This window comes from Podarcis filfolensis, assembly GCF_964270895.1.
Source record: "Podarcis filfolensis genome assembly, chromosome: 12".
NCBI lineage: Eukaryota > Metazoa > Chordata > Lepidosauria > Squamata > Lacertidae > Podarcis > Podarcis filfolensis.
The window spans coordinates 41,565,483-41,589,359 of record NC_139614.1 but is presented as its reverse complement, the minus strand read 5'-3'; the positions used below and the strand labels follow the sequence as shown (position 1 = coordinate 41,589,359).

The following is a 23,877-nucleotide window of genomic DNA, read 5'->3' as shown; positions in this document are numbered from 1 at the left end:
GTACCACGTTTTGAGTCTGGGATCCGTTGTGGATCCCCGGATGCTTGACGAAAGGGACGTTCGACAAAGCGCTGCTTTGCGCATGCACGCGAGCAATTTTGCACTTCTGCACGTGCGCAATCAGCAAACCCAGAAGTAACCTGTTCCGGTACTTCTGGGTTTGCTGCGGACGTTCCACGCAATGGATGCTAAACAGGGCGGACTCACAATGAGGTACTACTGTATATCAATATATAGTCCAAAACCGGTTTGAAGTCCCTATTGTGATACTGGTTTTATTATTTTTGACCTGGCAATATATTATGCATCATGATTTGTGTGTGTATGTGTGTGCGCACTGTGCAGAAATCACAGTGTAGGAGAAACCGTGAAGCCAGCCGTTCCCTCAACATAGCTCCATTGTTATTTCAGACATTGTGATATATCAGTATATCGCAACGTTTAGCTGGTGATATATCATGAAGTTGAAAACCAAATATCACCCAGACCTACTGTTTGTGTCTACATAGTTCCATCCTTATTTCAGACATCATTATATATTGGTATATCACAGTGTTTAGCTGGTGATATATTGCAGTGTTGACAACCAGATATTGCCCAACCCTACCTGAGAGTAGCATGTAAATATGTATGGTATTTCCCCCAAAAAAATTTGAAACTGTGCAGATATCAGAATGTATTATAGAAGTTTGTTCTTCAGCATTTCTGACATTGTTACTATAGTGCAAATTGTGGAATTGATCTTTTTCTCTCATGCTTTTTTTTGTAGAGAGTCATGGACTCTGAAGAACAAGTACTGGTAATGTATCATAGATACTGGGATGAATACAGTAAAGGGGCAGACTATATGGACTGTTTATACAGGTAAATTTTGGATAAATCATGTTAAAAGTTTAATTGATGCAAAAAAAATATAGAAGAAAGCTGAAGCTGTTGGGAGATGGAGACAGTCACAATTTGATTTCAAAACTATGTTTAGGACAGGATTATGAAGTGCTTCCAGCATTATTTTATTTATGTAGGTTACAACATGTAGATGCTTCTCTTATTTACAAAACTCAGATTAATAAAAATATGACCACTAAAAAGTTATTCTGTATGAAATATATTCTTTGTTGTGTGTGTATATGCAGAAATGTGGGGTTTTGATAAAGGTTTTTTTGCTGTTAAATGACAATTTAGATCAGCAGATGCGCAGGAAGAATGCGAGCAACTTGTCCATTTCCCTTGCAATTATTCTATGCCTTTCCAGAGAAAGCCTCACTATCCTTTAGTGGATCCAGCAACCATAGTGTAGGATGGGCACCAAGTGATCTCATTTAACTAATTCATTTAAAGTTACGTAACAGTGGAATGGGAAAAGAGTTAACTGTGGCTCTTGGAGGAAGAACAAGAACAGGCTTCAGTTGCAATAAAAAGTGAGAGTGCACCCTGATCTTAAACATGCTTCTATGGGCATAAACCCTGTTTCATAAATCCAACTGGAACAGTAATGCACAAGCCTATTCAGAACACAGCTAGGTTTCCAGCAGGTTTTCAGGTCTTCTCAAAGTTGAGGAAAACCATGTACATCAGGCTTCCATGTAATCAGGCATTCATGTGGAGGGTCTGCTTAAGAATGTAATAAAATCCTGTTGGATCAGAGCAATAGGTCCTCTAGTTATCATCCTGCCCTCACATGGCTGACCAGATGCCTGTGGGAAACCCACAACCAGAATTCAAACACAAGAGCACTCTTCCCAGTTTCCAGGAACTGTTTTTTTTAGAAGCCTCCAACTGCAGCAGCAGAGCATAGCCATCATGGCTGTAAACCACTTTGATATATATTTTTATGACGCAGCAAATAATTTTATAAAGATTTATAATAATTATGTCTAACACAGCCATTGTTTCTTGTGTGGTGTTGTCTTCTGCCTACAGCTCTATGATTTTGATAGTGAGATGTGTCTTTTTTCCCTGACCTAGATTTGCTTCAGAAAACATCTGAAAACATTCACAATATGTTTTGTTTTCATAGATACCTCAATACACAGTTTATTAAGAAGAACAAATTGACTGAAGCTGATCTTCAGTATGGTTATGGAGGTGTGGATATGAGTGAACCATTGATGGAGATTGGAGAGGTAGGCAGTCTATGGATGTTCTTCCAGAAAGTTAATAAGAAGTGCATTTAATTCTCTCTTCCTCACAATAACTTGCCATGGTCACCTTTGTTGAAAACCGTATAGCCCATTTTGTTGGATCAGTAAAATAAATGCCTCATTTATTGCCTTCGTAAGTCTTCACAGTGAGGCATTCAATGCTTTTATTGGTTTTTTAGCCAGCCTTAGTGAACAGACTATTGTTGTGTATTATTTACTTACTGAAATGAATATAGATTATACAGTATCTTGGTGGGATTGGTGGATACAGAAAGAGAAATGGGGCTCTGATGATAAAGAGCTGCAAAGAAAGAAGCACGAAATGCACAACACTCAATAATTTACAGTTATTTAATATGAAGCTGGCAAGAATAAGGGCTTGGTGAGGCATTGTTTTATTAACCTGTTTCATTAGAAGTGATGCTTGGGGTGGCATATACTTAAACCCTACATACATACTTGCTTTTCTCAAAGAGGAAAGTCTGATCTCTGAATGACACTCATCTCTGGACCCTGTTAATTGATCCATGGAATTGACAAGTTTTTGCATCTCCAATGGAATAAAAGAAAGCCCAGATATAGGGAGGGTTTATTTAGGGCTGTTTCACATGTAAAAAATAATAATGGGTTGTATCCAAACCAACAGTGCGGTCCTATGCATGTCTACTTAGAAGTAATCCTGATTGAATATAATGGAACTTACTCCTAGGTCAGTGTTTATAGGATTGCAGCCTATGCCTGCAACCTAACTACACTGACCTGGGAGTAAGTTTTCCCCCTTGGGAGGAGTCATAGTTCATGTTAGATTATCTGCTTTGCTGCCTGAAGGTCCCGTGTTAAATCTTCAGCACTTCCAGGTACGACTGGGAGAGATCTCTCTCTGAAACCTGGGAGAGCCGCTGGCAGTTATATCAAACTAGACTCTATATAAGACACCTTCTTATAACACTGATTACTTCTGAGTAAGACATGGCTAGTTCATTGTGCAATAGGTTAGTTATCTAGTCCCATTGATTTCAGTGGGAATTAACTTGCCCCATTGATTTCAACTACCGTATTTTTCGCACCATAGGACGCTCCGTCCCATAGGACGCACCTAGTTTTTTGGGGGGGAAATAAAGGAAAAATTTTTCCCCTTTATTTCCCCCCCAAAAGCAGGTCAGGGAAACCGAACCAGGTCGAGGAACAGCGGGATGGTGGCGCTGCGCCTCCCTGCTGTCCCCCGAGCTTGTGGGGCTGGCTGATGTCTGCCTGGCGCGCGGGGCGCTCTGCTTCAGCGGGCCCCACCCGCCAGGCAACAGGCTGCTATCCGCAGCGTGGGGAGCCCTGCGGGGAACTCCTGCAGGGCTCCCCACGCTGCGGATGTCTGCCCAGCGTGAGGGGCGCTCTGATTCAGGGCGCCCCGCCCGCCGGGCGGCAGGCTGCTATCCGCAGCTTGGGGAGCCTTGCGGGGAACTCCTGCAGGGCTCCCCACGCTGCAGATGTCTGCCTGGCGCGAGGGGCGCTCTGCTTCAGGGCGCCCCACCCGCCGGGCGGCAGGCTGCTATCCGCAGCGTGGGGAGCCCTGCGGGTAACTCCTGCAGGGCTCCCCACGCTGCGGGTGTCTGCCCAGCGTGAGGGGCGCTCTGATTCAGGGCACCCCGCCCGCCGGGCGGCAGGCTGCTATCCGCAGCTTGGGGAGCCTTGCGGGGAACTCCTGCAGGGCTCCCCACGCTGCAGATGTCTGCCTGGCGCGAGGGGCGCTCTGCTTCAGGGCGCCCCACCCGCCGGGCGGCAGGCTGCTATCCGCAGCTTGGGGAGCCTTGCGGGGAACTCCTGCAGGGCTCCCCACGCTGCAGATGTCTGCCCAGCGTGAGGGGCGCTCTGATTCAGGGCGCCCCGCCCGCCGGGCGGCAGGCTGCTATCCGCAGCGTGGGGAGCCCTGTGGGGAACTCCTGCAGGGCTCCGCATGCTGCGGATGTCTGCCTGGCGCGAGGGGCGCTCTGCTTCAGGGCGCCCCTCGCGCCGGGCGGCAGGCTGCTATCCGCAGCGTGGGGAGCCCTGCGGGGAACTCCTGCAAAGCTCCCCACGCTGCGGATGTGTTCCCGAAGCGCCGGGCGCTCTGCTTTCAGGGCGCCCAACGCTCTGGGAAGCAGGCTACCATCCACAGCCTAGACACGGCTAGCGGAGCGCTGCGCTAATCCCGAAGTTTGGGGCGTGCGGAGCTCAGCGCGCCCCAAGCTTCTGGGTGCCGGCAAGGTCTCCGCTAGACGGCTAGCGGAGACCTTGCCGGCACCCAGAAGCTTGGGGCGCGCTGAGCTCCGCACGCCCCAAGCTTCGGGATTAATGCAGCACTCCGCTAGCCATGGGAGAGCTGGGTCTCCCATGGCTAGCGGATAGCTTCCTGAAGCCTGGAGAGCGAGAGGGGTCGGTGCGCACCGACCCCTCTCGCTCTCCAGGCTTCAGTGAAAGCCTGCATTCGCTCCATAGGACGCACACACATTTTCCCTTGCTTTTTAGGAGGGAAAAAGTGCGTCCTATGGTGCGAAAAATACGGTAGTTTAAGCCCAGTTAGCCATGGTTGGGCTTAGCGTTATGTGCAAAACATGAATGAGTAAGCATGCAAGTGCGTGGAGCAAAAATCATGGCCACTTTGATTCCCCCCACCTCCGTCCTGCTGCTGTCACATTTCCCAGAGCTCAGCTTTTGTGTCCGAACCAACTAGTGGTTTGTCTCCCCCAGACCAACCACGAGTGGTAAGGCAAGAACAAACCATGGCTATTGAGCGTACACTCAGAGGCAGCCGTAGTGTTACTACTGTTGGTTTCTTTTGCCTTGTACACATGTGCAGCAGGCCAAAGAGGACTACTTTTCCTTTCTGCACATTCCAACAGTATTGTAAGGATTTTTCAAAAGATAAATGCAGACTGGCTTTGAGTAGCCAAAGCTAATCTGAGGGGATGCTTGAGTTCGGTACTGGCTATTGTTGATCACAGGAGTTGGGAACCTGTGGCTTTCCAAATGTTACTGGATTTCAGCTCTCATCAGCCCCAGCCAGCAACACATATTTCCAAACCCTACATTATTTTAATTTAATCTGCTATTTTCTACATTTAAGTACAATATTACCCTACTGAATCCATTAGGATTGAGCAGTTTTTAATTCTAAAAATAATCTAAAATAAACAAATGAATCATCTCTGTTTGACATGTTTCTGTTGTGCATTTTTTCATAACAGCTAGCACTTGATATGTGGAGGAGGTTAATGATCGAGCCTTTGCAGGCTGTCCTTATTCGAATGCTCCTCCGTGAAATCAAAAAGTGAGTTAATCCTTTTGTTGTTGTTGTTGTTACTGCAAGTTGCCTTTTTTATATATGCTTGCTTACTGTACTTACCCGAGAATTGTAATTGCTTGATTTAAGAACGTCACTATTCACTTCTTACTGTTGTTTCTTTAGATCGTAACTGGGTTTTTATATGTTGGCAACATAATCAGGGAAAGCAGAATCTTTTTTGAGACGTGAAATTGGCTCTAAAAGCAGGTAGTGTGTCCTAGCAAATAGAGGATGTTATTGGAGCCCTAGAGCCAGTGTTCATTTCTGCTACTTGCTGTGAAACCTTGATCTTGATCTAGTGATTTTGCAGTCTGGCCTAGAACATTTGAATCTATTGAATTACCAAACAAATGTTGTACTTTTAAGTTACTTCGAATTAGGTGTTATGGAGTATTGTATAAATGTTTTTCTTAAAAAGAGGACTGACGCTAGATCTAGAATTCTTTCTGAAATTCTGAATGTATTACAGAACTGAGCAGCAGTACAAGCTTCAGCTACTTCTGTCAGTCAGCCTTGTTCCAGGGTAAGGCTCTGATTGCCAGCAATGTAAAATATTGCATATTCTATAGCTTGTTAGCAAATGCATAGAAAAGCCAACCGAGTCTAACCAACCAACCTTCTATATTTCACCATGCACTGAGGTTTCTTTGTGACCTCCTGTCCCAAAGCTCCTGTCAGGTGAAACAGAATTTGCCTTATGGCACCTTTACAGGAGTTGCAAAAAGCAGCCACAATCCAAGGCACAATTAAGTGTGCTTCAGTCCTGTTGATCTTGCAGGTGCTTAACTGTGCCCTAGGTTATATTTGGTATCATTTGCAAAAATAAATGCATAGGGATGAAGTGCCCTATAGCTCTAAGCAACAGTTTCGGGCAGATAACAGTTAAATCAAGCTTGAATGTGCTCTTTAAAGCTCACATATGGAAGTAGCTTCTCTGAGCATACGAACAGAGGATTCACATCTTCCTGGATGGGTGTTTCATAGAAACCAGTTCTTTTTGACAATTAAAAAAATAATTAAACTCCAGGGCCAAGTCATGACTCTTCTGTTAATTTTAAGAAGTGCAGGAGAGGAAAGAAAAAAATATACTCCCAATAGGAGTTTGCTCCATGGAACCACTGTGAAACCTGCAGTGACCCAGTGCTCAGCAACTGAGGCAGAATTGTAAAGTTAGCAGTCCTGTGGCCACGATCCTGAGTACCACCAGATTTGTTCTGTGTGTACTGGCATTTGCATGATCAGTGTCTTCCACTAGGACATATCTTGCCCTTTTTATCCTGAATTTTAACTTCCTTTTCTTTTCATGTAAAGCTGTTCTTGATTGCTTCTTACTGTCCTGATCTAATATCTATAGAAGCTGCTATAGTTTGTATGGAGGACTCTTCAGGTTGGCCTCTGCCTGCCCCTAATGTTTTTTTTCTCCTACCTAGCCTCTTGAATATTGTGCGGGTTATCAGTTTCTGTTTTGCAGATGTAAGTGTTGGTGTTTTAGTGGCCAGAAGGTTTTGTGTGTTTCGGTTTGCAACTATTGAAGGCAGAGATGTAGAAACGATATCATGTTTAAAAGATTGCAATAGAACTTTTGCATATTGGGCAGCTGGCACATGTACTGTAGTAGTTTCATGAGTTCACATTCCCCCTTCATATACAGACAAGTGTCATATCTGATGAAGAAAAGGTTCTGATGTTTACTTCCATAGGCATGCTAGGCTGTTTGTGGTCATCTTAACTGACATGGTGAAAGGGGTGGGGAGAAATCTCTGGATAAGAACACCTGATACTTCTTTTAGTTAAGCTCAGCCACAGACATTTCTTCAGCTGTTAATGCTGCAATCCTAACCACACATAACTGGAAGTAAACCCCACTGAAATAAACAGGGCTTGTTTCTGAGTAAGCATGGTTATGATTGTGCTGTAAGAAGTTTATATGTGGTAACCTTCACATTCACAATTAGTTCCGAACTTCCAGATAAGAGTAACTTCATAGAACCGAGAGTTGACAGCCCAGAGGCTTGGTTCAGTTTGAATTAGGGTTTCCCGTAGACCTGTCTGTAGATAGTTTTTTTCCGTTGCATTTTTTATTATTATTGATTTTGTTATTTATTATATTGTTCTTCAGCACACACAAAAGCCTTCCAGAATGGCTTACAATTATCAGTGAGATGACAGTTCCTCAGAAATACAATCTAAGAGGCATGACACAAAAAGAAAAGGGGAATGGGAATGACTTGGATATCCTGGAGCAATTCGCTGTGCCAGAGCTTCATGTGACATAGATTATATTACATAAAATGTTAGAGTGGGGACAGACGCAAAGGGTAATCTAATCCAAGCCCCTGCAGTGCTGGAATTTAGTCCTAGGTAGTCACCAATTGGGACACAGGTGGTGCTGTGGTCTAAACCACTGAGCCTAGGGCTTGCCAATCGGAAGGTTGGTGGTTCAAATCCCTGCGATGGGGTGAGCTCCCGTTGCTTGGTCCCTGCTCCTGCCCACCTAGCAGTTCGAAAGCAAGTCAAAGTGCAAGTAGATAAATAGGTACTGCTCCTGTGGGAAGGTAAACAGCGTTTCTGTACACTGCTCTGGTTTTGCCAGAAGCAGCTTAGTCATGCTGGCCACATGACCTGGAAGCTGTCTGCAGACAAATGCCGGCTCCCTCGGCCTATAGAGCGAGATGAGCGCGCAACTCCAGAGTCGTCCATGACTGGACCTAATGGTCAGGGGTACCTTTACTTTTAGTCACCAATTAGAATTGTGTTTTGGACTTGGTTCTATGGAACATAGCACCTCCTTGTGACAGTGAGCCAGACATTGTCATGCAGGTTTGCTGCTTGAAATGTCAGTGCATCTCACCAAGAGAAGAGGCAACCAGTCACGAGGAAGCACTCCATTTGGCTCTTGTTAAGCCTAGTTGTTCTATGGCTATTTCTGTGACAGTCTCATGCTTGCGTGTACTGTAGTCAGGGAAAGATTAGCTCAGGCATAAGTAAGAGACCAAGGAACAAATCTGGAGAACAAAAGTTATACCTAACTGATTATCTTCTTAGGTTATGATTCAGTTGGCCTCAAGTTCACTCATGGATGGGGAGGAAGAGGCATGCTGGCAAGAGTTGTCCCCTTTAGCACGACACCTTGCAGGGTTCTAAATTGTGCGAGGAATTCTTGGAGGGCTCCAGGAGGGGCTGCAAAGGCATGCAGCGTGATGTGCAGAAGGGCGTAGAGCTTGCTACCATACCACTGTTATCTGTTGCATGATGATAATGAGCACTCTAAAATACAGCTTGTGTCAAAGTGTAGCTGAAATGGTTTATACATTTGCCTGCCTCGAATGAAGCTCTTTTTCTGTTTTGAAACTAGTATAGGGAAGCATAAAGCAAGTCCCTCTCAGATTTTAAGACACTTTTGGATTTGCCATTTGCTCGGGTTTAATTTTGGTCCTTTAGAAGCCCACCTTCTGCTTTTTTGCTGCCTGTTCAAGGAAGGTGGGAGGAAACTGAAGGTCTGCTACTTGTTGCTTCCAAGCCATTAGGTCAATTTTGTGTCTGTTTATTTTCACACTGTTCAGTCTTGAGGGTACCAGTTTTGGTGGCAACAGTGCTGTCAAGTTTTAATCTGCTTGGCATAAATAAGAATGTGAGGTCAGTGTAAGGTGTCAGCTATTAAACATCGAAGCCATCCTTCCCCCCTCTTCCTGTTCTTAATATGTGGTGGAATGAAAACACATTTCTCTTGACTCTCTTCCTGCTGTTGTGGAGTTTTGCCTGCATCATTATAAAGGTGTCAGAACTCCTTATCCTTAGCCTGCAATGTGGGACGTAGTTGGAATATTGTACAGTATACCTTGAACTTTCTCCTCTTTCTTGGTCTACCTTGCTCTCCTCCACTCTTCTCTCTCTCTCTCTCATGCTTTTGCCTCACCTTGAAAACATTTTAAAAGGAAAAAGTGGACTACTGCTTGTTCAACCCACCATAGGTGAGCAAGCCAGCCCCGCTGCGGGTCACCCTCACCTGTTTATCAGGTGTGAATGCTCATTGCCCTCTGGCGAGAAGGACTCTCAGAAGCCTCAATTGCATTGTAGTTTGGATAATAAAAGAAACATTTCTCCTAATGCTTTTTTACTCCCTTATCCAAATCTTGTGTGCAAGTGAGGCAAGACTCTGCCTGCTCCTGCTAGCAAGAAAGCCATGCTTTCTGGAAAGCTTGAATAATTGATAGTAAGGAGAAATTGAGGCTTCCCTTCTGTTCTCAGTAAGAAATAGCCCAGCTTCTGCCTCCCTGAGCTCTGGCCAAGAAATCCAAAGGTGATCAAGAAGCACTTTATAAATTTTAAAAATTAAAATTAGGTGCCAAGTTCCATTTCAAATGAAATATGCTTGGGTAGTATTACAGAAATAGTATTTTAAGATAGTATTACATTTTTTTGTGGTGGTATTAAACAAGCATACAGTTGTTAAATAATGTTAAGGTAAACGCTCTAACAAAGATTACCTGTATTTTGGTTTTGGCTGTTTTGCGTTGAGAGGTCTTAGTGCTGCAGAAGGGGTGGGAATGGGGAATGAGATCCAAAGACTTTGCCTGAGGACTGGGAGAGTACAAGCCTGCACTTTAAAATAGGTGTCAGTTTGCATTTTGCTTTTTCCACTAATGAAGTGCAGTCAATGTGGTTCCCTCCAGATGCTGCAGTCCAGCTACTCCCACCAGCACCAGCCAGGGAGCTTAGAGGTTGTAGCCCCATAACATGTACAGAGCCCCACACTGGCTACCCCTGCATTACATATGCACTCCCCAAAGGGTTTGTGAATTGAACAGTGCAGACAGCAGACTGCTTGGTCCTTGAAAAGGCTACCAACAGCCAGGCCTATTTGTCTTTCTGGTTTTGAAGTCTGGACCATGTGTAAAATTGCATGCATTATGAGAGCTTCTTTTTTCCACCTTTCAGTGATCGCTGTGGAGAAGATCCAAATCAAAAAGTAATCCATGGGGTTATTAACTCCTTTGTTCATGTTGAACAGTATAAGAAGAAATTCCCTCTGAAGGTAAAAGGTCCTTTCTTTCTTTTTTCTTTCGTTGTCTTGGCTTATTGTGGAAATTGTTCCACCCCTTGCCTTATTTGTACTTGATCACCCTCTCTCGTTTTAGTTTTATCAGGAAATTTTTGAGTGTCCTTTTCTGAATGAAACAGGGGAGTATTATAAACAAGAAGCTTCAAATTTAATGCAAGAGTCGAACTGCTCACAGTATATGGAAAAGGTAAGACACTCATATTTATGTGCAGCATAGATGCCAATTATTCAGTGTTCATCAAGAGAAAATATACACCAGCTCATTGGTTTCTGTACATCATAGGCAGGGCCATCTCAGGGAGTATGGGGTGACTGCCCTGGGCCCTGCGCTTTAGGGGTTCTGCACCTCGTGCCAGTGACCATCGTTCACTGCCAGTGCTTTTGCCTCTTTCTCACCTGTGGGAGGCTTTGTACCATCTCCCTTCCTTGAAAAAGGCAGGCAGGGAGGAGGTGGGTCCCCCTTGTATATACTGGCACTGCCAGGAAAAGGAAAAATATAAGCCAGGGTAGAGGTTGCCACCATTAAAAGGCAGCAAAACAACCAAAATTAAGGCAAGTGGGAGGGGCTAGCATACTCCACAAGTTATGTTCATAGGATCATGGAAGAAAGCACTTTGCATTCTGTAAACTTTATCATTTGGGGGTCATTTGACCCCTGGATTGTCAGCTTCCATGGCATATGAGAAATGTGGGTGAGCAACCTGTGTGGCAGTGGAACTTGACCATTTTCAGGGATGAGGCTCAGCTTTCTTGCCCCCTAGCAAGGTGGAGTGCTACCCTTGGGTTCTGGAGTTGTGGACCTTGGCCCGATTGATTAAGGCACTTAACATGCTCCTCATATCCAGCCACCTGCCACCAGGCAGTGGAGAAACCCAAAATAGGGCTTCTAAAGTTGATCTGAGTGCTAAAAGTTTTTGGTAGGGTGAAGAGGATATCCATTTGCAATGGAGATATCTAGCAACTGATTGCTTTTTTATTTTTCTAAGTAGGTTCCATTCTTCAAATGCAGCTGACTTCTAATGCTGATTTATAAGAGAGATATTCATAAGGCCTATTTCCATTCAGAGATCTCATGCTATCCATATGGACAATCATGCATAGCTGATGATAGTTGAGAGAACTTAAGAAGATTGCAATAAATTTGATTAGCATCCTAAAGAGTCAGGATAAGGTCCACTGTTCTTTCCGTTTCAAGAATATAAGCAATTGTGACAGGAGTTTGCATTGTATTGGGGCATCCATTCTGCCTAAATAGTTCCCTTGGTCATAATTTGTTTCTGTTACTTTAAACTTGAATGTTTGTTCTGCCCCTAAATAACCATGCAGTGCTTCGTTTTGTTCTCCCATCTCAAAAAATTCTTTTAGGTTTTATGTAGATTAAAAGATGAAGAAATGAGGTGTCGAAAATATCTACACCCCAGTTCCTATGGCAAAGTAATTAATGAATGCCAACAGCGAATGGTAGCAGATCACTTACAGTTCCTTCACGCAGAATGCCATAACATTATCCGACAAGAGAAGAGAAACGGTAAAGACATACAGGGTGATTAAGTTTGAATTCAAAATATAATATACCTTCTAAATATTTTTAAATTGAATTTATAGTCACCTATGTTGTTTTCTGGTATAAATAAGCATAGTGATCCAGGAAGGGACACTCTCGAGTATCTCGATAGGGGGGAACCCTTTTGGCTCCACAGAGTAGATCCTTGTCAGGATCAGCCTCATGGGTCAGAATTAACAAGTGGGCAGCCTACCTACCTGCTTATCACATGGTGTCATTATGATGTGACATGATTAACAAGAAGGTTTTCCTGCCCACCAGAATCTCTTGCGGGGCTTCCAAGCACCCATTGCTGCTGAGGGAAACCTGACAAAGAAGGCTGCAATGCTATCAATGTTTCCCACTTCTGAGAGAAGGGGAAACTATGGACCTACACTTCGTCCAAGGGCTTTGGTGGTGTTGTGCAGGAAGCATTCCCCCCCCCCCCCCGTGTGGGGAGCAAACCTTCATTTGTCCATGCCTATAGGTCCTTCATGCACCCACTGCAGCATCTCTTCCTTTAGAGCTAGGAACCACCAGTATGGTGCCTTTGAACAAAACTCCATCCAGCACATACAAGTCCCCTGCAAAATAGTTCTCAGGACTTCATGTGTTTTCCACATCCATCGGAATTGATTTCTTGTATTATTTGTTTCAAAATAATATCCTGAGCTTGTGGCCCTTGCAATTATGGACCACATCTGGTTAGAGACCAGATTTTCTTGTACTACTCCAGAATCTGAATTTGCCTCAGTCTTAGTCCCATCATAAACTCTGGGCAAAGTGTCTTCAGTTACTAAGCATTTACCAGAGCTATATTCCGGTTGCAAATCATCTGATTGTAATTCAGAAAACAGTCTGTCTAACCTGGAAAATGTATCTGCTAAACTCCATTTTGCAACACTACCAATTGCTTGTGGTCTGCTTCTGCCAATATTGGTTGTTCATATATTAAAATATGAAATTATTTTGCATGTTTGCTATGCCCATAAATTTTTGAAAACATACAGTCATTTACTATTTTGTTCTAGGGGCACCTTCCCGAATCCAGAAGATTCATTCAAATATGAAATAAATGTTGCACTTGCCATTTAACCAAAGACTTCCTCTCTAGTAGGAATTGGAAAATGTTCTCTCAACTTATTTGTTCAGTTCTTTAGGATCCAGACACAGCCGTAGGGATCCATCTTTTTTCGTAACTATGACTAGAGAGTGAACCCATTCTTTGGGTTCTTCAACTTCCTCTATAATGTCAAGTTTAATTAGTCTATCTAGTTCCTCTTTTATCTCTAAGAGCCAGCCGGACATTCCTGGATGCATGTATAACTTGAAAATAGGGTTCAAACAGTTTCTTTTATAATCTGCTGAGAGCTTACCAGTGCCAATAAAGACACATGATCTTCAGTGTTCATGTGACCCTTTCATTCTGCACTGTACAACTTCTTAATAAAATCTAGAATCTGACATGTTTTTCAGTCCCAATATAGGTATCCCATTTCCAGCAACAACAACTACAGATGATAACTTTACCATTTTGTTGCTTACTTGAACATCAGTTTTCCAAACTCCCCTAGTTCAAATAAGCTTTCCACTTTTAAGTTTTAAGTTGGAGCTGTTTGCATGCTGTATGGCTTGGCTTTCTCTCCCAAGTCTTTCACAGCAGCCTCAGATACAGATACATTTACTTGAGCTCCAGTATCCAATTTGTAAGTAACAAAAGTCCCATTTGTATTCAGAGTCCAGTCCAGTAACTGAATCCTGATGCCTCTGGAAGACTTCCCAAATAAAAGTTTTCTCCTGTGCTGGTGCTGTAATCCTCTTTGTTTTGATCTGAGCCCAGTCTGTGCTTGCCTTCAAACCTTTGCAAAGTGAATTTGTTCTTTGCAAAAGTTGCAGGTCTTTCCAAATGCAGGACATTGGCTGGGTCTATGTCTGCTCCTACAGTGTGAACACTCAGTAATGCAGGAATTGCCAGAAAGAGGCGCCATCCAGCCGCCTTAGGGACTGCACTCTGGGTTTGTGTTGGGTTTACTCCTTGGCCTTTTCCTCTCCTGATGATGTCCCACAAGGCAGTGGGATGCGGATTATTCCTCAGGATTTACTCCCGAAGCCTTTCTCATTGAGTATAGCCACAAGGCAGCCAAGGTTTAAGATTAGAGTTTTCTTTCTCCTAGATGGGCTACCTTTCCAGGTTGATGAGCCCCATCTGTCCCTCACTTCCCTCTACAGCACTTGCAGAAACCACATTCTTGACCTTTGGACCCACTATTGCTCTTGTCTATTCTGTGTGGCAGATTGACTGGACAAGTTCCTAATTTACCAAGGGTTTAAGACCCATTGGCTACCCTCCCCTGGTTTAGCTGGCCAGTCGTAGCCATTCCTGGGGTGTGGATACAGTTGCATGCCGACAGGTCTAGGAACCACAGGTGAGAGCTGAGTCCAGGATGGGGACCGAAGGTGGACAAACTACCCCAGAAACAGCACGACGGGTCTCCCAGCAGACGTACTCCCCCAACACCCCATATACCCCTCCAAAATTACATGTCTTGCTTTACAGTCTAAGATGTGCAATAAAGGATTCAAATGTTTCCCCAGCCTTTTGTACTCTCCTATGAAACTGGTAGAGACGTAGGTGGCGCTGCGGGTTAAACCACAGAGCCTAGGGCTTGCTGATCAGAAGGTTGGCGGTTCGAATCCCCGCGATGGGTTGAGCTCCCGTTGCTCGGTCCCTGCTCCTGCCAACCTAGCAGTTCAAAAGCACGTAAAAGTACAAGTAGATAAATAGGTACCACGCCAGCGGGAAGGTAAACGGCGTTTCCGTGCCCTTCTCTGGTTCTCCAGAAGCGGCTTAGTCATGCTGGCCACATGACCCGGAAGCTGTACGCTGGCTCCCTCGGCCAATAAAGCGAGATGAGCACCGCAACCCCAGAGTCAGTCACGACTGGACCTAATGGTCAGGGGTCCCTTTACCTTTATGGTATCTCTCGAAGTTTTCATTTGTCTGCAACGTGGTCTCATAATTAGTTAGTTCTTCACTCAGTTGCAAATTGAGTGAATAAAGCTAATGCCTCTCACCTAGCAATATTTAGAAAACTAGCCGCCTTCTGCTCTCTATCTTTCTCTGTAGCTCCACTTGCTTTCATAAAGAGGTCAAAATCTTGCCTGAATCTTTCCCAGCGCTCTGCTGCATTCCTGGAGCAAGCAAGAGGTTTTGGAGTTACTAGATGCTCCATCTTTTTTCTTATTTTAAAAAAATCTCCCTCTCTCCCTGGTCTTTTGTATCTTTTCCCTCTTCTTTGTTACTCTGTGCAGTCAGTCCGGCCTGCGCCCAACCACTTCTGGTGCCATGTGTTATTCTTTGATTAATAACTTTTAGAATCCAGGATGTCCATAAACATAATATAAACTTTATTAACTTTCAAAATGAGGAGTCTCTGTTAAAGGAAGCCATAGCTTCTCTATTGCTGCATCATTCTATCCAGAGGCCCCTTCCAGTCTCACCTGACTTACTTAAGCACAACCACTTAAAGGGATAGTGTCCTCACAATAAGCTTCCTTGTCGCAAGTAATCTCAATAACACAGGGTTGTAACCTACTGAGGTCTTCTGTAGCACTGGAAGGAATCCACATATACTTGATGATTCAGTATCACAGCTCAGCAATCTGTTCCAGGGCAATTTTGTCATTTTGTCTATAGCATCATCTCACACATTGTAACAAAGTTTCATAGTATTTTCTAGCAGGAACATTGGTAACAATATATTCACACATTACTTTAAAGCAATTCTGTAAGCAAGTGCTCTTTCTGATACATAACATCCATACAGAATACAATTTCTGAATACATCAAAGGTTTAGAAATACACCTTGAAGCTAGAAGAATGTTGTGCTGTTATTGCCCATGTTGGGAAGCAGAGGGGGTGAGCCTGTGACTCTCTTGATGTTGATAGACTACAATTCCATCATCCCTGAGCATTGGCCATGCAGGCTGGGCCTGATGGGAGTTGGAGACCAACGATGTCCGGAGGACCACAGGTTCTTCACTGGTGCTGTTTTGAGTGACTTACGATAGCTTAACCAGTGCTTGCTCAGGTGGTGGTGGTCTAGGATATGTAAAGTAATGAGAATTGGGGGGGGGTGTTACTAATTTTTGTAAACTGCTCTGAGAGCCTTTCTGCTTTAATTTCAGTTAATTTTCTTATTAATTACAGCAGGCATGCCCAGCTCCCAAGAGACTGCAATCTACTGGCAGTGATTTGACCAAAGTTGTTGAGCTTTTTTTTGGGGGGGGATCAATCAGGATAACGGGATCGACCAGGGATGTCCCATAATCGACCAGTCAATCATGATCGACCGGTTGGACACCCCTGAATTACAGCATAGTCTTGACCACAGCCTCTCCTTTCCCTGTTGCAGTTTTGCCAAATTTGCATGTATGTGGTGCCTTCATTTTTTAGTATCATTATGCTGTTTAAACATTGATGTTGTTATAGTGATATTTTTTTTTTAGTACATCTGAAAACCTGGACCTTCCTTTTTTTGCAGACATGGCAAATATGTACACATTGCTTCATGCTGTGCCAAGTGGATTACCTCATATGATTCAGGAACTACAAAATCATATCCATGATGAGGGCCTTAGAGCAACCAGCAATCTCTCTCAGGAAAATGTATGTTTTGTCTTCAGTGGGAATAGTGTGGAATTTCTGATCAATCTAAGCATAAAGATGATGTTGGGAAGTTGGGGGGGTGCTTCTATAAGGTTGTCGCCATTTAGTCTATACTAAATCTGTATGCTTTCTTTGCTGCCATTTTAGTTTTTTCAGAAGAGCTAGTGGTTTAGCATACAGTGGAACAGAAACTATTATTATAGCCATGGCGTTCCTTTATTACTGAACACGTAATCAGTGTAAGAAAGTCTACTGTGTTTCTGACCCTGCCAAAAATGATTACATGGTAGTAGTGTTCCTCACTACTCTTTCTAACACAGCGTGAAATTTGACATTTGTTAATATGCTCATGTGTCCTTTAGTATTCACGCACCCAGGGAACCAATAGGATGGAACTAGCTTAAAGTAAATGCATTTATAGCTGCAGTTTGCTGCCAATCTTTCAATAAGAGAGGTGCAATCACTACATTTCTGTATGAGACATGTAACTGTACTTATTGCTAGCATAAACTAATGCAACATGTGAATTCTGTGATGCACAGTTGTGTAAATTGAGTACAGCAAATATTCCCTGGAGGTTGTATTATTCTGTTACATTTTCACACCCTAGTACCTGGGAATAAGCCACATCAAATCCAGTAGGACTTACTTCTGAGTAGACATTATAAGGCCTGTGCTGCACTTCACATCTTCTCTCTGGCATAATTCCCAACACCTTATGGCCAAGCAAAGTGCCTGTTTGTAATATTGCTCTGTTGCATTTGGAAAAAATACACACCTGTGATTCTATCCTCAGATGCCCACTCAGTTTGTGGAGTCAGTGTTGGAAGTACACAGTAAATTTGTTCAGCTCATCAGCAGCGTATTGAACGGTGACCAGCGATTTATGAGTGCCCTTGACAAGGTAAGCCTAGTGAAAAGGCTTTGTCTACCAAATAATTGTAAGGAACATAATTTATGAGGAATCCTACCTGTTGCATTGAATAGTGAGATTGAATATCAGTCGTGAATATGGCTTGATGTATCATAAATTGGTATGAATGATTCCACCTGACATAAAGTAATTGGAACAGGATGGCGATCTAATGTTTTCAAGACAATTTGGAAGCAAAATCAAATAAATAAGCACAGGTTTCCCTAAACATATAAGGCTTTGGTACATGGATGTATGAAACCAGGTAGTGGAAACCTTGGTCCTCCAGATGTTGTTGGACTACAAGTCCCATCAACTCTGCCCACTGACCATTACTAGGGCTGATGGCAGTTGTAGTTCAGTAAGATCAGGAGGGCCATAGGTTTCCCACACCTTTTGCTAAACTAATCTCCCACACTGTGTTAGATAGATAAAAGAGATAACCATTCACATGTGCTACAGGATCTAATGTCAACAAACCATTCATGGATTGTGTTTACTGGGAAACTCACAAGCATAATCCATGGTCCTGAATTACAGGTGCTCATTGGCTTTTCATAGTCATCTAGAGTGGTCTGTGCATAGGTTTCTATCCCAATAAATGAGCAATTATGGAAAATGCGCACAAGTTTGGAATTGGAGGCATAGGTCAATGGCCTATACAGTACCATTGTGGTTTTTTTAATTATTCAGTTATGAGAAGTATACTCCTTTTGGTAATACAGTGTTTATGCAGTTACACTTAATTATCATACGATGGTGTCGCATTTAAAAAATCCTGCGTATTATCACAAAATACCTGTAAGTTCATTGCACGTTGGAAGGAGACTAACTCCTTTCTAACCTACTTGGATTAGGTTTGTATCCAGTACTAGTCCTGCTCAGAGTAGACCTGTTGAAGTTAATGGGCATGGCTTAGTTTCATTTACTTCATTGGGTCTCTTCTGAACCTGTCTAGCACTGAATATAACCCACAATTTCTAAAATCTTGGAAATCTAGTTTTTGGTGTTCCTAAAACACATATCCTTTGCAGACATTGAATGCAGTCCTTAATAACAGACACCCATATTCATGTCTCCCAGCATGCTTTGCATCTAGCAGGTACCCTATTCCCCAATATTGTCCTGAGACTTTCTTAAAAGCAGTTACTTGAATGTTTCAGTCTTGAGTTAGTGGGAAGGGCTTGACTTTTCACCCTTACATTTTACACTAGGTTTACCCAGTGGCCAGAGCAGGGTTTTTTGTGTTTCTTGTTTTTGTGTGTATACCTGATAGACACTTTTGTACCTTACAGCACACTGCTAACACCCAATAAATGTTTAGTAATTGAAAACAGTTGTGAAGAGCTTGATTTTGCCAGGATCTAGTTCAAGAAGCATGATAGAGCCTATATGCATTTGTTCGGGACCCACTTGGAATTGCCTCTGATATTATGTATGACCATGTGAGTGGGGCTGATATATTTCTTGTGTTCCTAAATAGGCCTTGACATCCGTAGTGAACTATAGGGAACCAAAGTCTATCTGCAAAGCTCCTGAGCTGGTAAGTACCAGATACTTGTTTAAAGTGTTTAGATGTAAGCATTAACTTTATTCAGGTAACATCCTCTGATTTTTCAAAGGCTTTTCCAGACCAGTGCATCTAAGTACTGAGATGCCCTGTTGAGGCAAAATGGTCCTTGCTTTGTCTTAACCAGGGGTAGGCAACCTAAGGCCCGTGGGCCGGATGCAGCCCAATTGCCTTCTAAATCTGGCCCGCGGACGGTCTGGGAATCAGCGTGTTTTTACATGAGTAGAATGTGTCCTTTTATTTAAAATGCATCTCTGGGTTATTTGTGGGGCCTGCCTGGTGTTTTTACATGAGTAGAATGTGTGCTTTTTTTAAAAAAAATGCATCTCTGGTTTATTTGTGGGGCATAGGAATTCATTCATTCCCCCCCCCCAAAAAAAAAATATAGTCCGTCCCACCACATGGTCTGAGGGACAGTGGACCAGCCCACAGCTGAAAAAGTTTGCTGAACCCTGGTTTAAAGAATGCAAAGTGCTTTCTTTCCATGATCCTATGAATGTAACTATGTCTGTTTGTCAATTTATAGTTTTATTTGCTTGTATGTTCGTTTGTTGGTTTGTTTGCTTTCCTGGTATAAATGTATCTATTTTAAAACAATAAAGATATACATTTCTAGTCAGCATGGCTGGTGGTAAACCAGTATCATCTAGAAGACTGCAGGTTGCCCATCCTTGACTTACAAGCCTGTTTTTAACAATAACTGAAAGTGTATGTGACGCTCTTTGGACACTTGATCTGTGCATTCTTAAAAGTACTCGCCGTGGCACGTACATTTTGCAAAAGAAGACACAACTATGCTGCCTTAACTACGTTGTTAGTCCCACCTTAACACTATTCTGCTTGACGAATGTCCTTTTCTTCTTTCTTTACACTTGAGCTGGCCAAGTATTGTGACAACTTGCTAAAAAAATCCGCAAAAGGCATGACAGAAAATGAAGTAGAAGACAAACTTACTAGCTTCATTACTGTTTTCAAATACATTGACGACAAAGATGTTTTCCAAAAAGTAAGTAATCGCTGTTTTAAAAATTATTTCTATTCTGGTTTTTTCCTCTCTCGGAGCGTGTCTTGAAATGCAACGAAATCTGAACTCTTGCTCTTCTTCTATACAGTTCTATGCCAGAATGTTGGCAAAACGACTTATACATGGTTTGTCTATGTCCATGGACTCTGAAGAAGCTATGATTAACAAATTGAAGGTAATTTCCAGCTTACTAGAACAGTAAAATCAACAGTACAATAGTAGCCGTTCTTGACACTTTTAAGCTGCTACTAAGCTGATTCTAAGGAAATGTCCCTAAACATGCTTAGAATCTGACCTAATTTTAGGAACCTGCTTTTAGTTGTGCTTATAAAATCATACGATTGCAAACCCACCCCCACCCCCGAAAAGCTGGTGGGCTTGTCCAGTCTGTACGTTTTATCTGAGAATTAGCAAGCTGATGCTTGTCATTTTAAAAACCAACCAGCAGATGGTGCCCAAAAGCTGCAAGCTGGCACATTGCATTCCTTGCCATTCTCAGTACAGCTGAGATGTCCAGATGTTATTGGAGCCTCAACTCCTGCCAACCCCAGCCTGCCTGGCCAATGGCTATGGGTGATGGGAGTTGTTGTAGTACAACAACATGTGGTCACAGCTTCCCCACCCGTTGTGGAGCTTTTGCTGCATGAAATATGCATCTTAATTTTGTCTGCTACCACAGTCTGGTTCTGCAGAGCTCATCAGCTGGTATCTTGAGAACAGCCAAAACTAGTCCTGGTACTGCTGTGATCAGTGTGTATATGGCTGTTGGTTCTGTTTGTTGAGCCTCATGGCACCACTTAGGTTGAGCACCTCCTTGCTCTCATGCCTAAAGCCCTTTTAGGTGGTTTTCTGGATTACAGTCGAGGGTGTGAGCATATCCGCTATTATCAAGTAGCTTTTAAAAGAGAAATACAATTGCAACCCTAGTGTCACCACACCTCCAACCTCCAAGTGCTGGAGTGGTTTTAAAACTTGTCCTCAAAAGTGGAGATGGTGTGCCTGTTCAGTATTTCTCATGTAGCTCTTTAAAACAAAAGCAGGCTACTCAATTGCTTGACTGTCTATGTGTGCCTTAACTACAAATCTTGTATGTGCATTTTTTGTTTTCCAGCAAGCCTGTGGTTACGAGTTTACTAGCAAGCTCCATCGAATGTATACAGACATGAGTGTCAGTGCAGATCTTAACAACAAATTCAACAACTTCATAAAAAATCAGGACACCGTCGTAGATTTGGGAATTAGTTTTCAGATATACGTTCTTCAGGTATTTGAGGCTTGTGCACATGTGTGTGTGCGTGTTGCTTCATTTCAAATAGCCTTCTTCGTGCGTTCAGGGTGAACACATGTGGCCTTAAAGTGGAGATAGGGAGATAGGGGGTGGGAGTGAGCATGCAGGCCTTGCTGCTAATATTGCTGTGCATGCCTGTTCCAATTCAGACATCATCATCATCATCATCATCATCATTATTATTATTATTATTATTATTATTATTATTATTATTTATACCCCGCCCATCTGGCTGGGTTTTCCCAACCACTGGGTGGCTCCCAACCAAATATTAAAAACACAATACAGTACAGCATTAAACATTAAAAACTTCCCTAAACAGGGCTGCCTTCAGATGTCTTTTAAAAGTAAAATAGTTGCTTATTGCCTTGACATCTGCTGGGAGGGCGTTCCCACATTCAGTGCATTGGAACTGGGGTTTCCATGTGCATAGTCACTTGCTCCCCACTTTAAGTTCATATATGTTCACTCTGAATGTCTGAATACAGTTAGTGTGGCCAAGCTATATGTGATAGGGAGCAGCACTTATGAAGGAGCAACTTGCAGCATGTTCAAAACTCCCAGGTGTCTCTGTATAATTGTGTCCAGAAATGCAGATATGGGGTAGATGGGTGTGGTTTATGGGGAACCTTGCAGGCCAAATTGGGACCCATGTTAGTAGGTCTGCTTTAAACCAAGGCTTGAAGCGTTTCACTCAACTCCGGGGACAAGGTGGCAAGAGCAGAAAAGCAGAGTGATCACAACCAGGTATAGCTTGGAAGGATGCAGTATGGGAGGATAAACAGTATGTGCCCGAACAGTCAATCTCTAGTCAACCCAGCCTTCCTTCCTTCCTTGGTTGCTAATAGGGAAAGCAGCCATAGTTTTCAGCCTGTAGCAATCAAGGCTGAAACCCTTATCAGCTGGCTTTGACAGATGGGAGAGTCTTTCTCTGCTTTTGAGCCAACTCTTCCTATGTGGAGAGCTTTTGTTTTGTGTTCTGAAACTTTTTTATGGTATTCCATGGGTTTCCATTTGCACCCCATAATTTCAAATAAGGTTGCTGTGATTCAGCTTGGCTGTCATGGCGTGTGTGTGTGTGTGTATGTATGTATGTATGTATGTACACACACACACACACACACACACACACACACACATATATAATGTGGGTGGGAGTGTGGGCGTATGAGAGGGAGAATGATGGCTGGTTTATATGCCTTTTCTAGAAAAGTTTTAGTATGACACAATGTATTTAATGTGTTTATTTTTCAGGCTGGTGCATGGCCTTTGACTCAGGCGCCTTCATCTACATTTGCAATTCCTCAGGAACTGGAAAAAAGTGTACAGATGGTAGGTTAGTAGGAGATTTCTTGCAGATTTAATAACTAACAGTCTTACGTTGAGAATTGAAATACTTCAACCAGCCCTCCCTGACCTGTTGCCTTCCAAATGTTGTTGGACACCAACTCCTATCGACCGTAGCCAGCATGGCCATTGGTCAATGATGATGGGAGCTATAGTTCAAACATATGTGGAGGGCACCAGCTTGTAGAAGAAAAGCCGCCTTTAACTGATCAGTCCATATAAATACAGTGGTACCTCTGGTTACAAACAGTCCGTTCCCGAGGTCCGTTTGTAACCCGAAACTGCTGATAACATGAGGCGCACTTTCGCTAGTGGCGCCTCCCGCTGCTGCCACACTGCTGGGGCACGACTTCCACTCGCATCCTGGGGCAAAGTTCACAACTAGGGGCATCTACTTCCGGGTTAGCGGAACTTCGGAACCTCTGCTGCTTTTACTTGTAACACGCAGCATTCACAAGGAGGACGATATGTAACACTAGGTTCCACTGTATCCTAAATGCTTGTTCAGTTTGGATGCTGTCACAAAGTGCTTTCATAGTTCTGTAAGGAACGTGAGGTATGATAACTTATATTCTGCTAACAGGACAGCACAAATCTCCTATCCTTTAATATTATGAGAATCCTTCTGTGGCAGGGAAAAGGGTTGATGTCTAGCACTTCCAAATTGCCAGTAAACATATATTTAAAATTCCCATTTTGACTCATTTAGATTTGAAGTTTAACTGTACTCCTCTCTAAGTTACAATGTAACCTGCAAGCATAAAAAACCTACAAAGTGTTTGGAATACTGTATACTTTCTCCAACAAGGGGGTGCATCAGTATCCTTCCAGTATATGTTGCTTGCTACATATTTTCCTATGTGTTATGATTTACAACGAGTTTATACTATTGATTAACTTGACCCCATTCTCATGGTTGTAGTATTGGCGCATTGAAACAAACCTGTGTGTTCATAAGTTCATTGCTCCCCTCTGCTGCTTTTACTTATTGGCATTCCATACT

The 23,877-nt window shown here is 43.1% G+C and overlaps 1 protein-coding gene across 14 annotated transcripts in view; it reads left to right on the top strand.

The window, feature by feature from the left end:
- The window catches only part of CUL2 (cullin 2), a 52,360-nt gene that overhangs the window by 15,090 nt on the left and 13,393 nt on the right, over positions 1-23,877 (top strand). For 5 of the 14 annotated variants that reach the window (XM_083579534.1, XM_083579533.1, XM_083579532.1 and 2 more), the window contains exons 4-17: positions 770-864; positions 2,018-2,123; positions 5,360-5,442; positions 5,927-5,980; positions 10,396-10,492; positions 10,596-10,706; positions 11,885-12,062; positions 16,608-16,732; positions 17,529-17,636; positions 19,129-19,188; positions 20,093-20,221; positions 20,328-20,414; positions 21,351-21,503; positions 22,782-22,859. In XM_083579534.1, coding sequence (XP_083435660.1) covers positions 770-864; positions 2,018-2,123; positions 5,360-5,442; positions 5,927-5,980; positions 10,396-10,492; positions 10,596-10,706; positions 11,885-12,062; positions 16,608-16,732; positions 17,529-17,636; positions 19,129-19,188; positions 20,093-20,221; positions 20,328-20,414; positions 21,351-21,503; positions 22,782-22,859 — 1,464 coding nt within the window. The remainder of the gene's footprint in view (positions 1-769; positions 865-2,017; positions 2,124-5,359; positions 5,443-5,926; positions 5,981-10,395; positions 10,493-10,595; positions 10,707-11,884; positions 12,063-16,607; positions 16,733-17,528; positions 17,637-19,128; positions 19,189-20,092; positions 20,222-20,327; positions 20,415-21,350; positions 21,504-22,781; positions 22,860-23,877) is intronic. The other 9 variants (XM_083579538.1, XM_083579537.1, XM_083579536.1 and 6 more) reach the window with 3 other exon arrangements.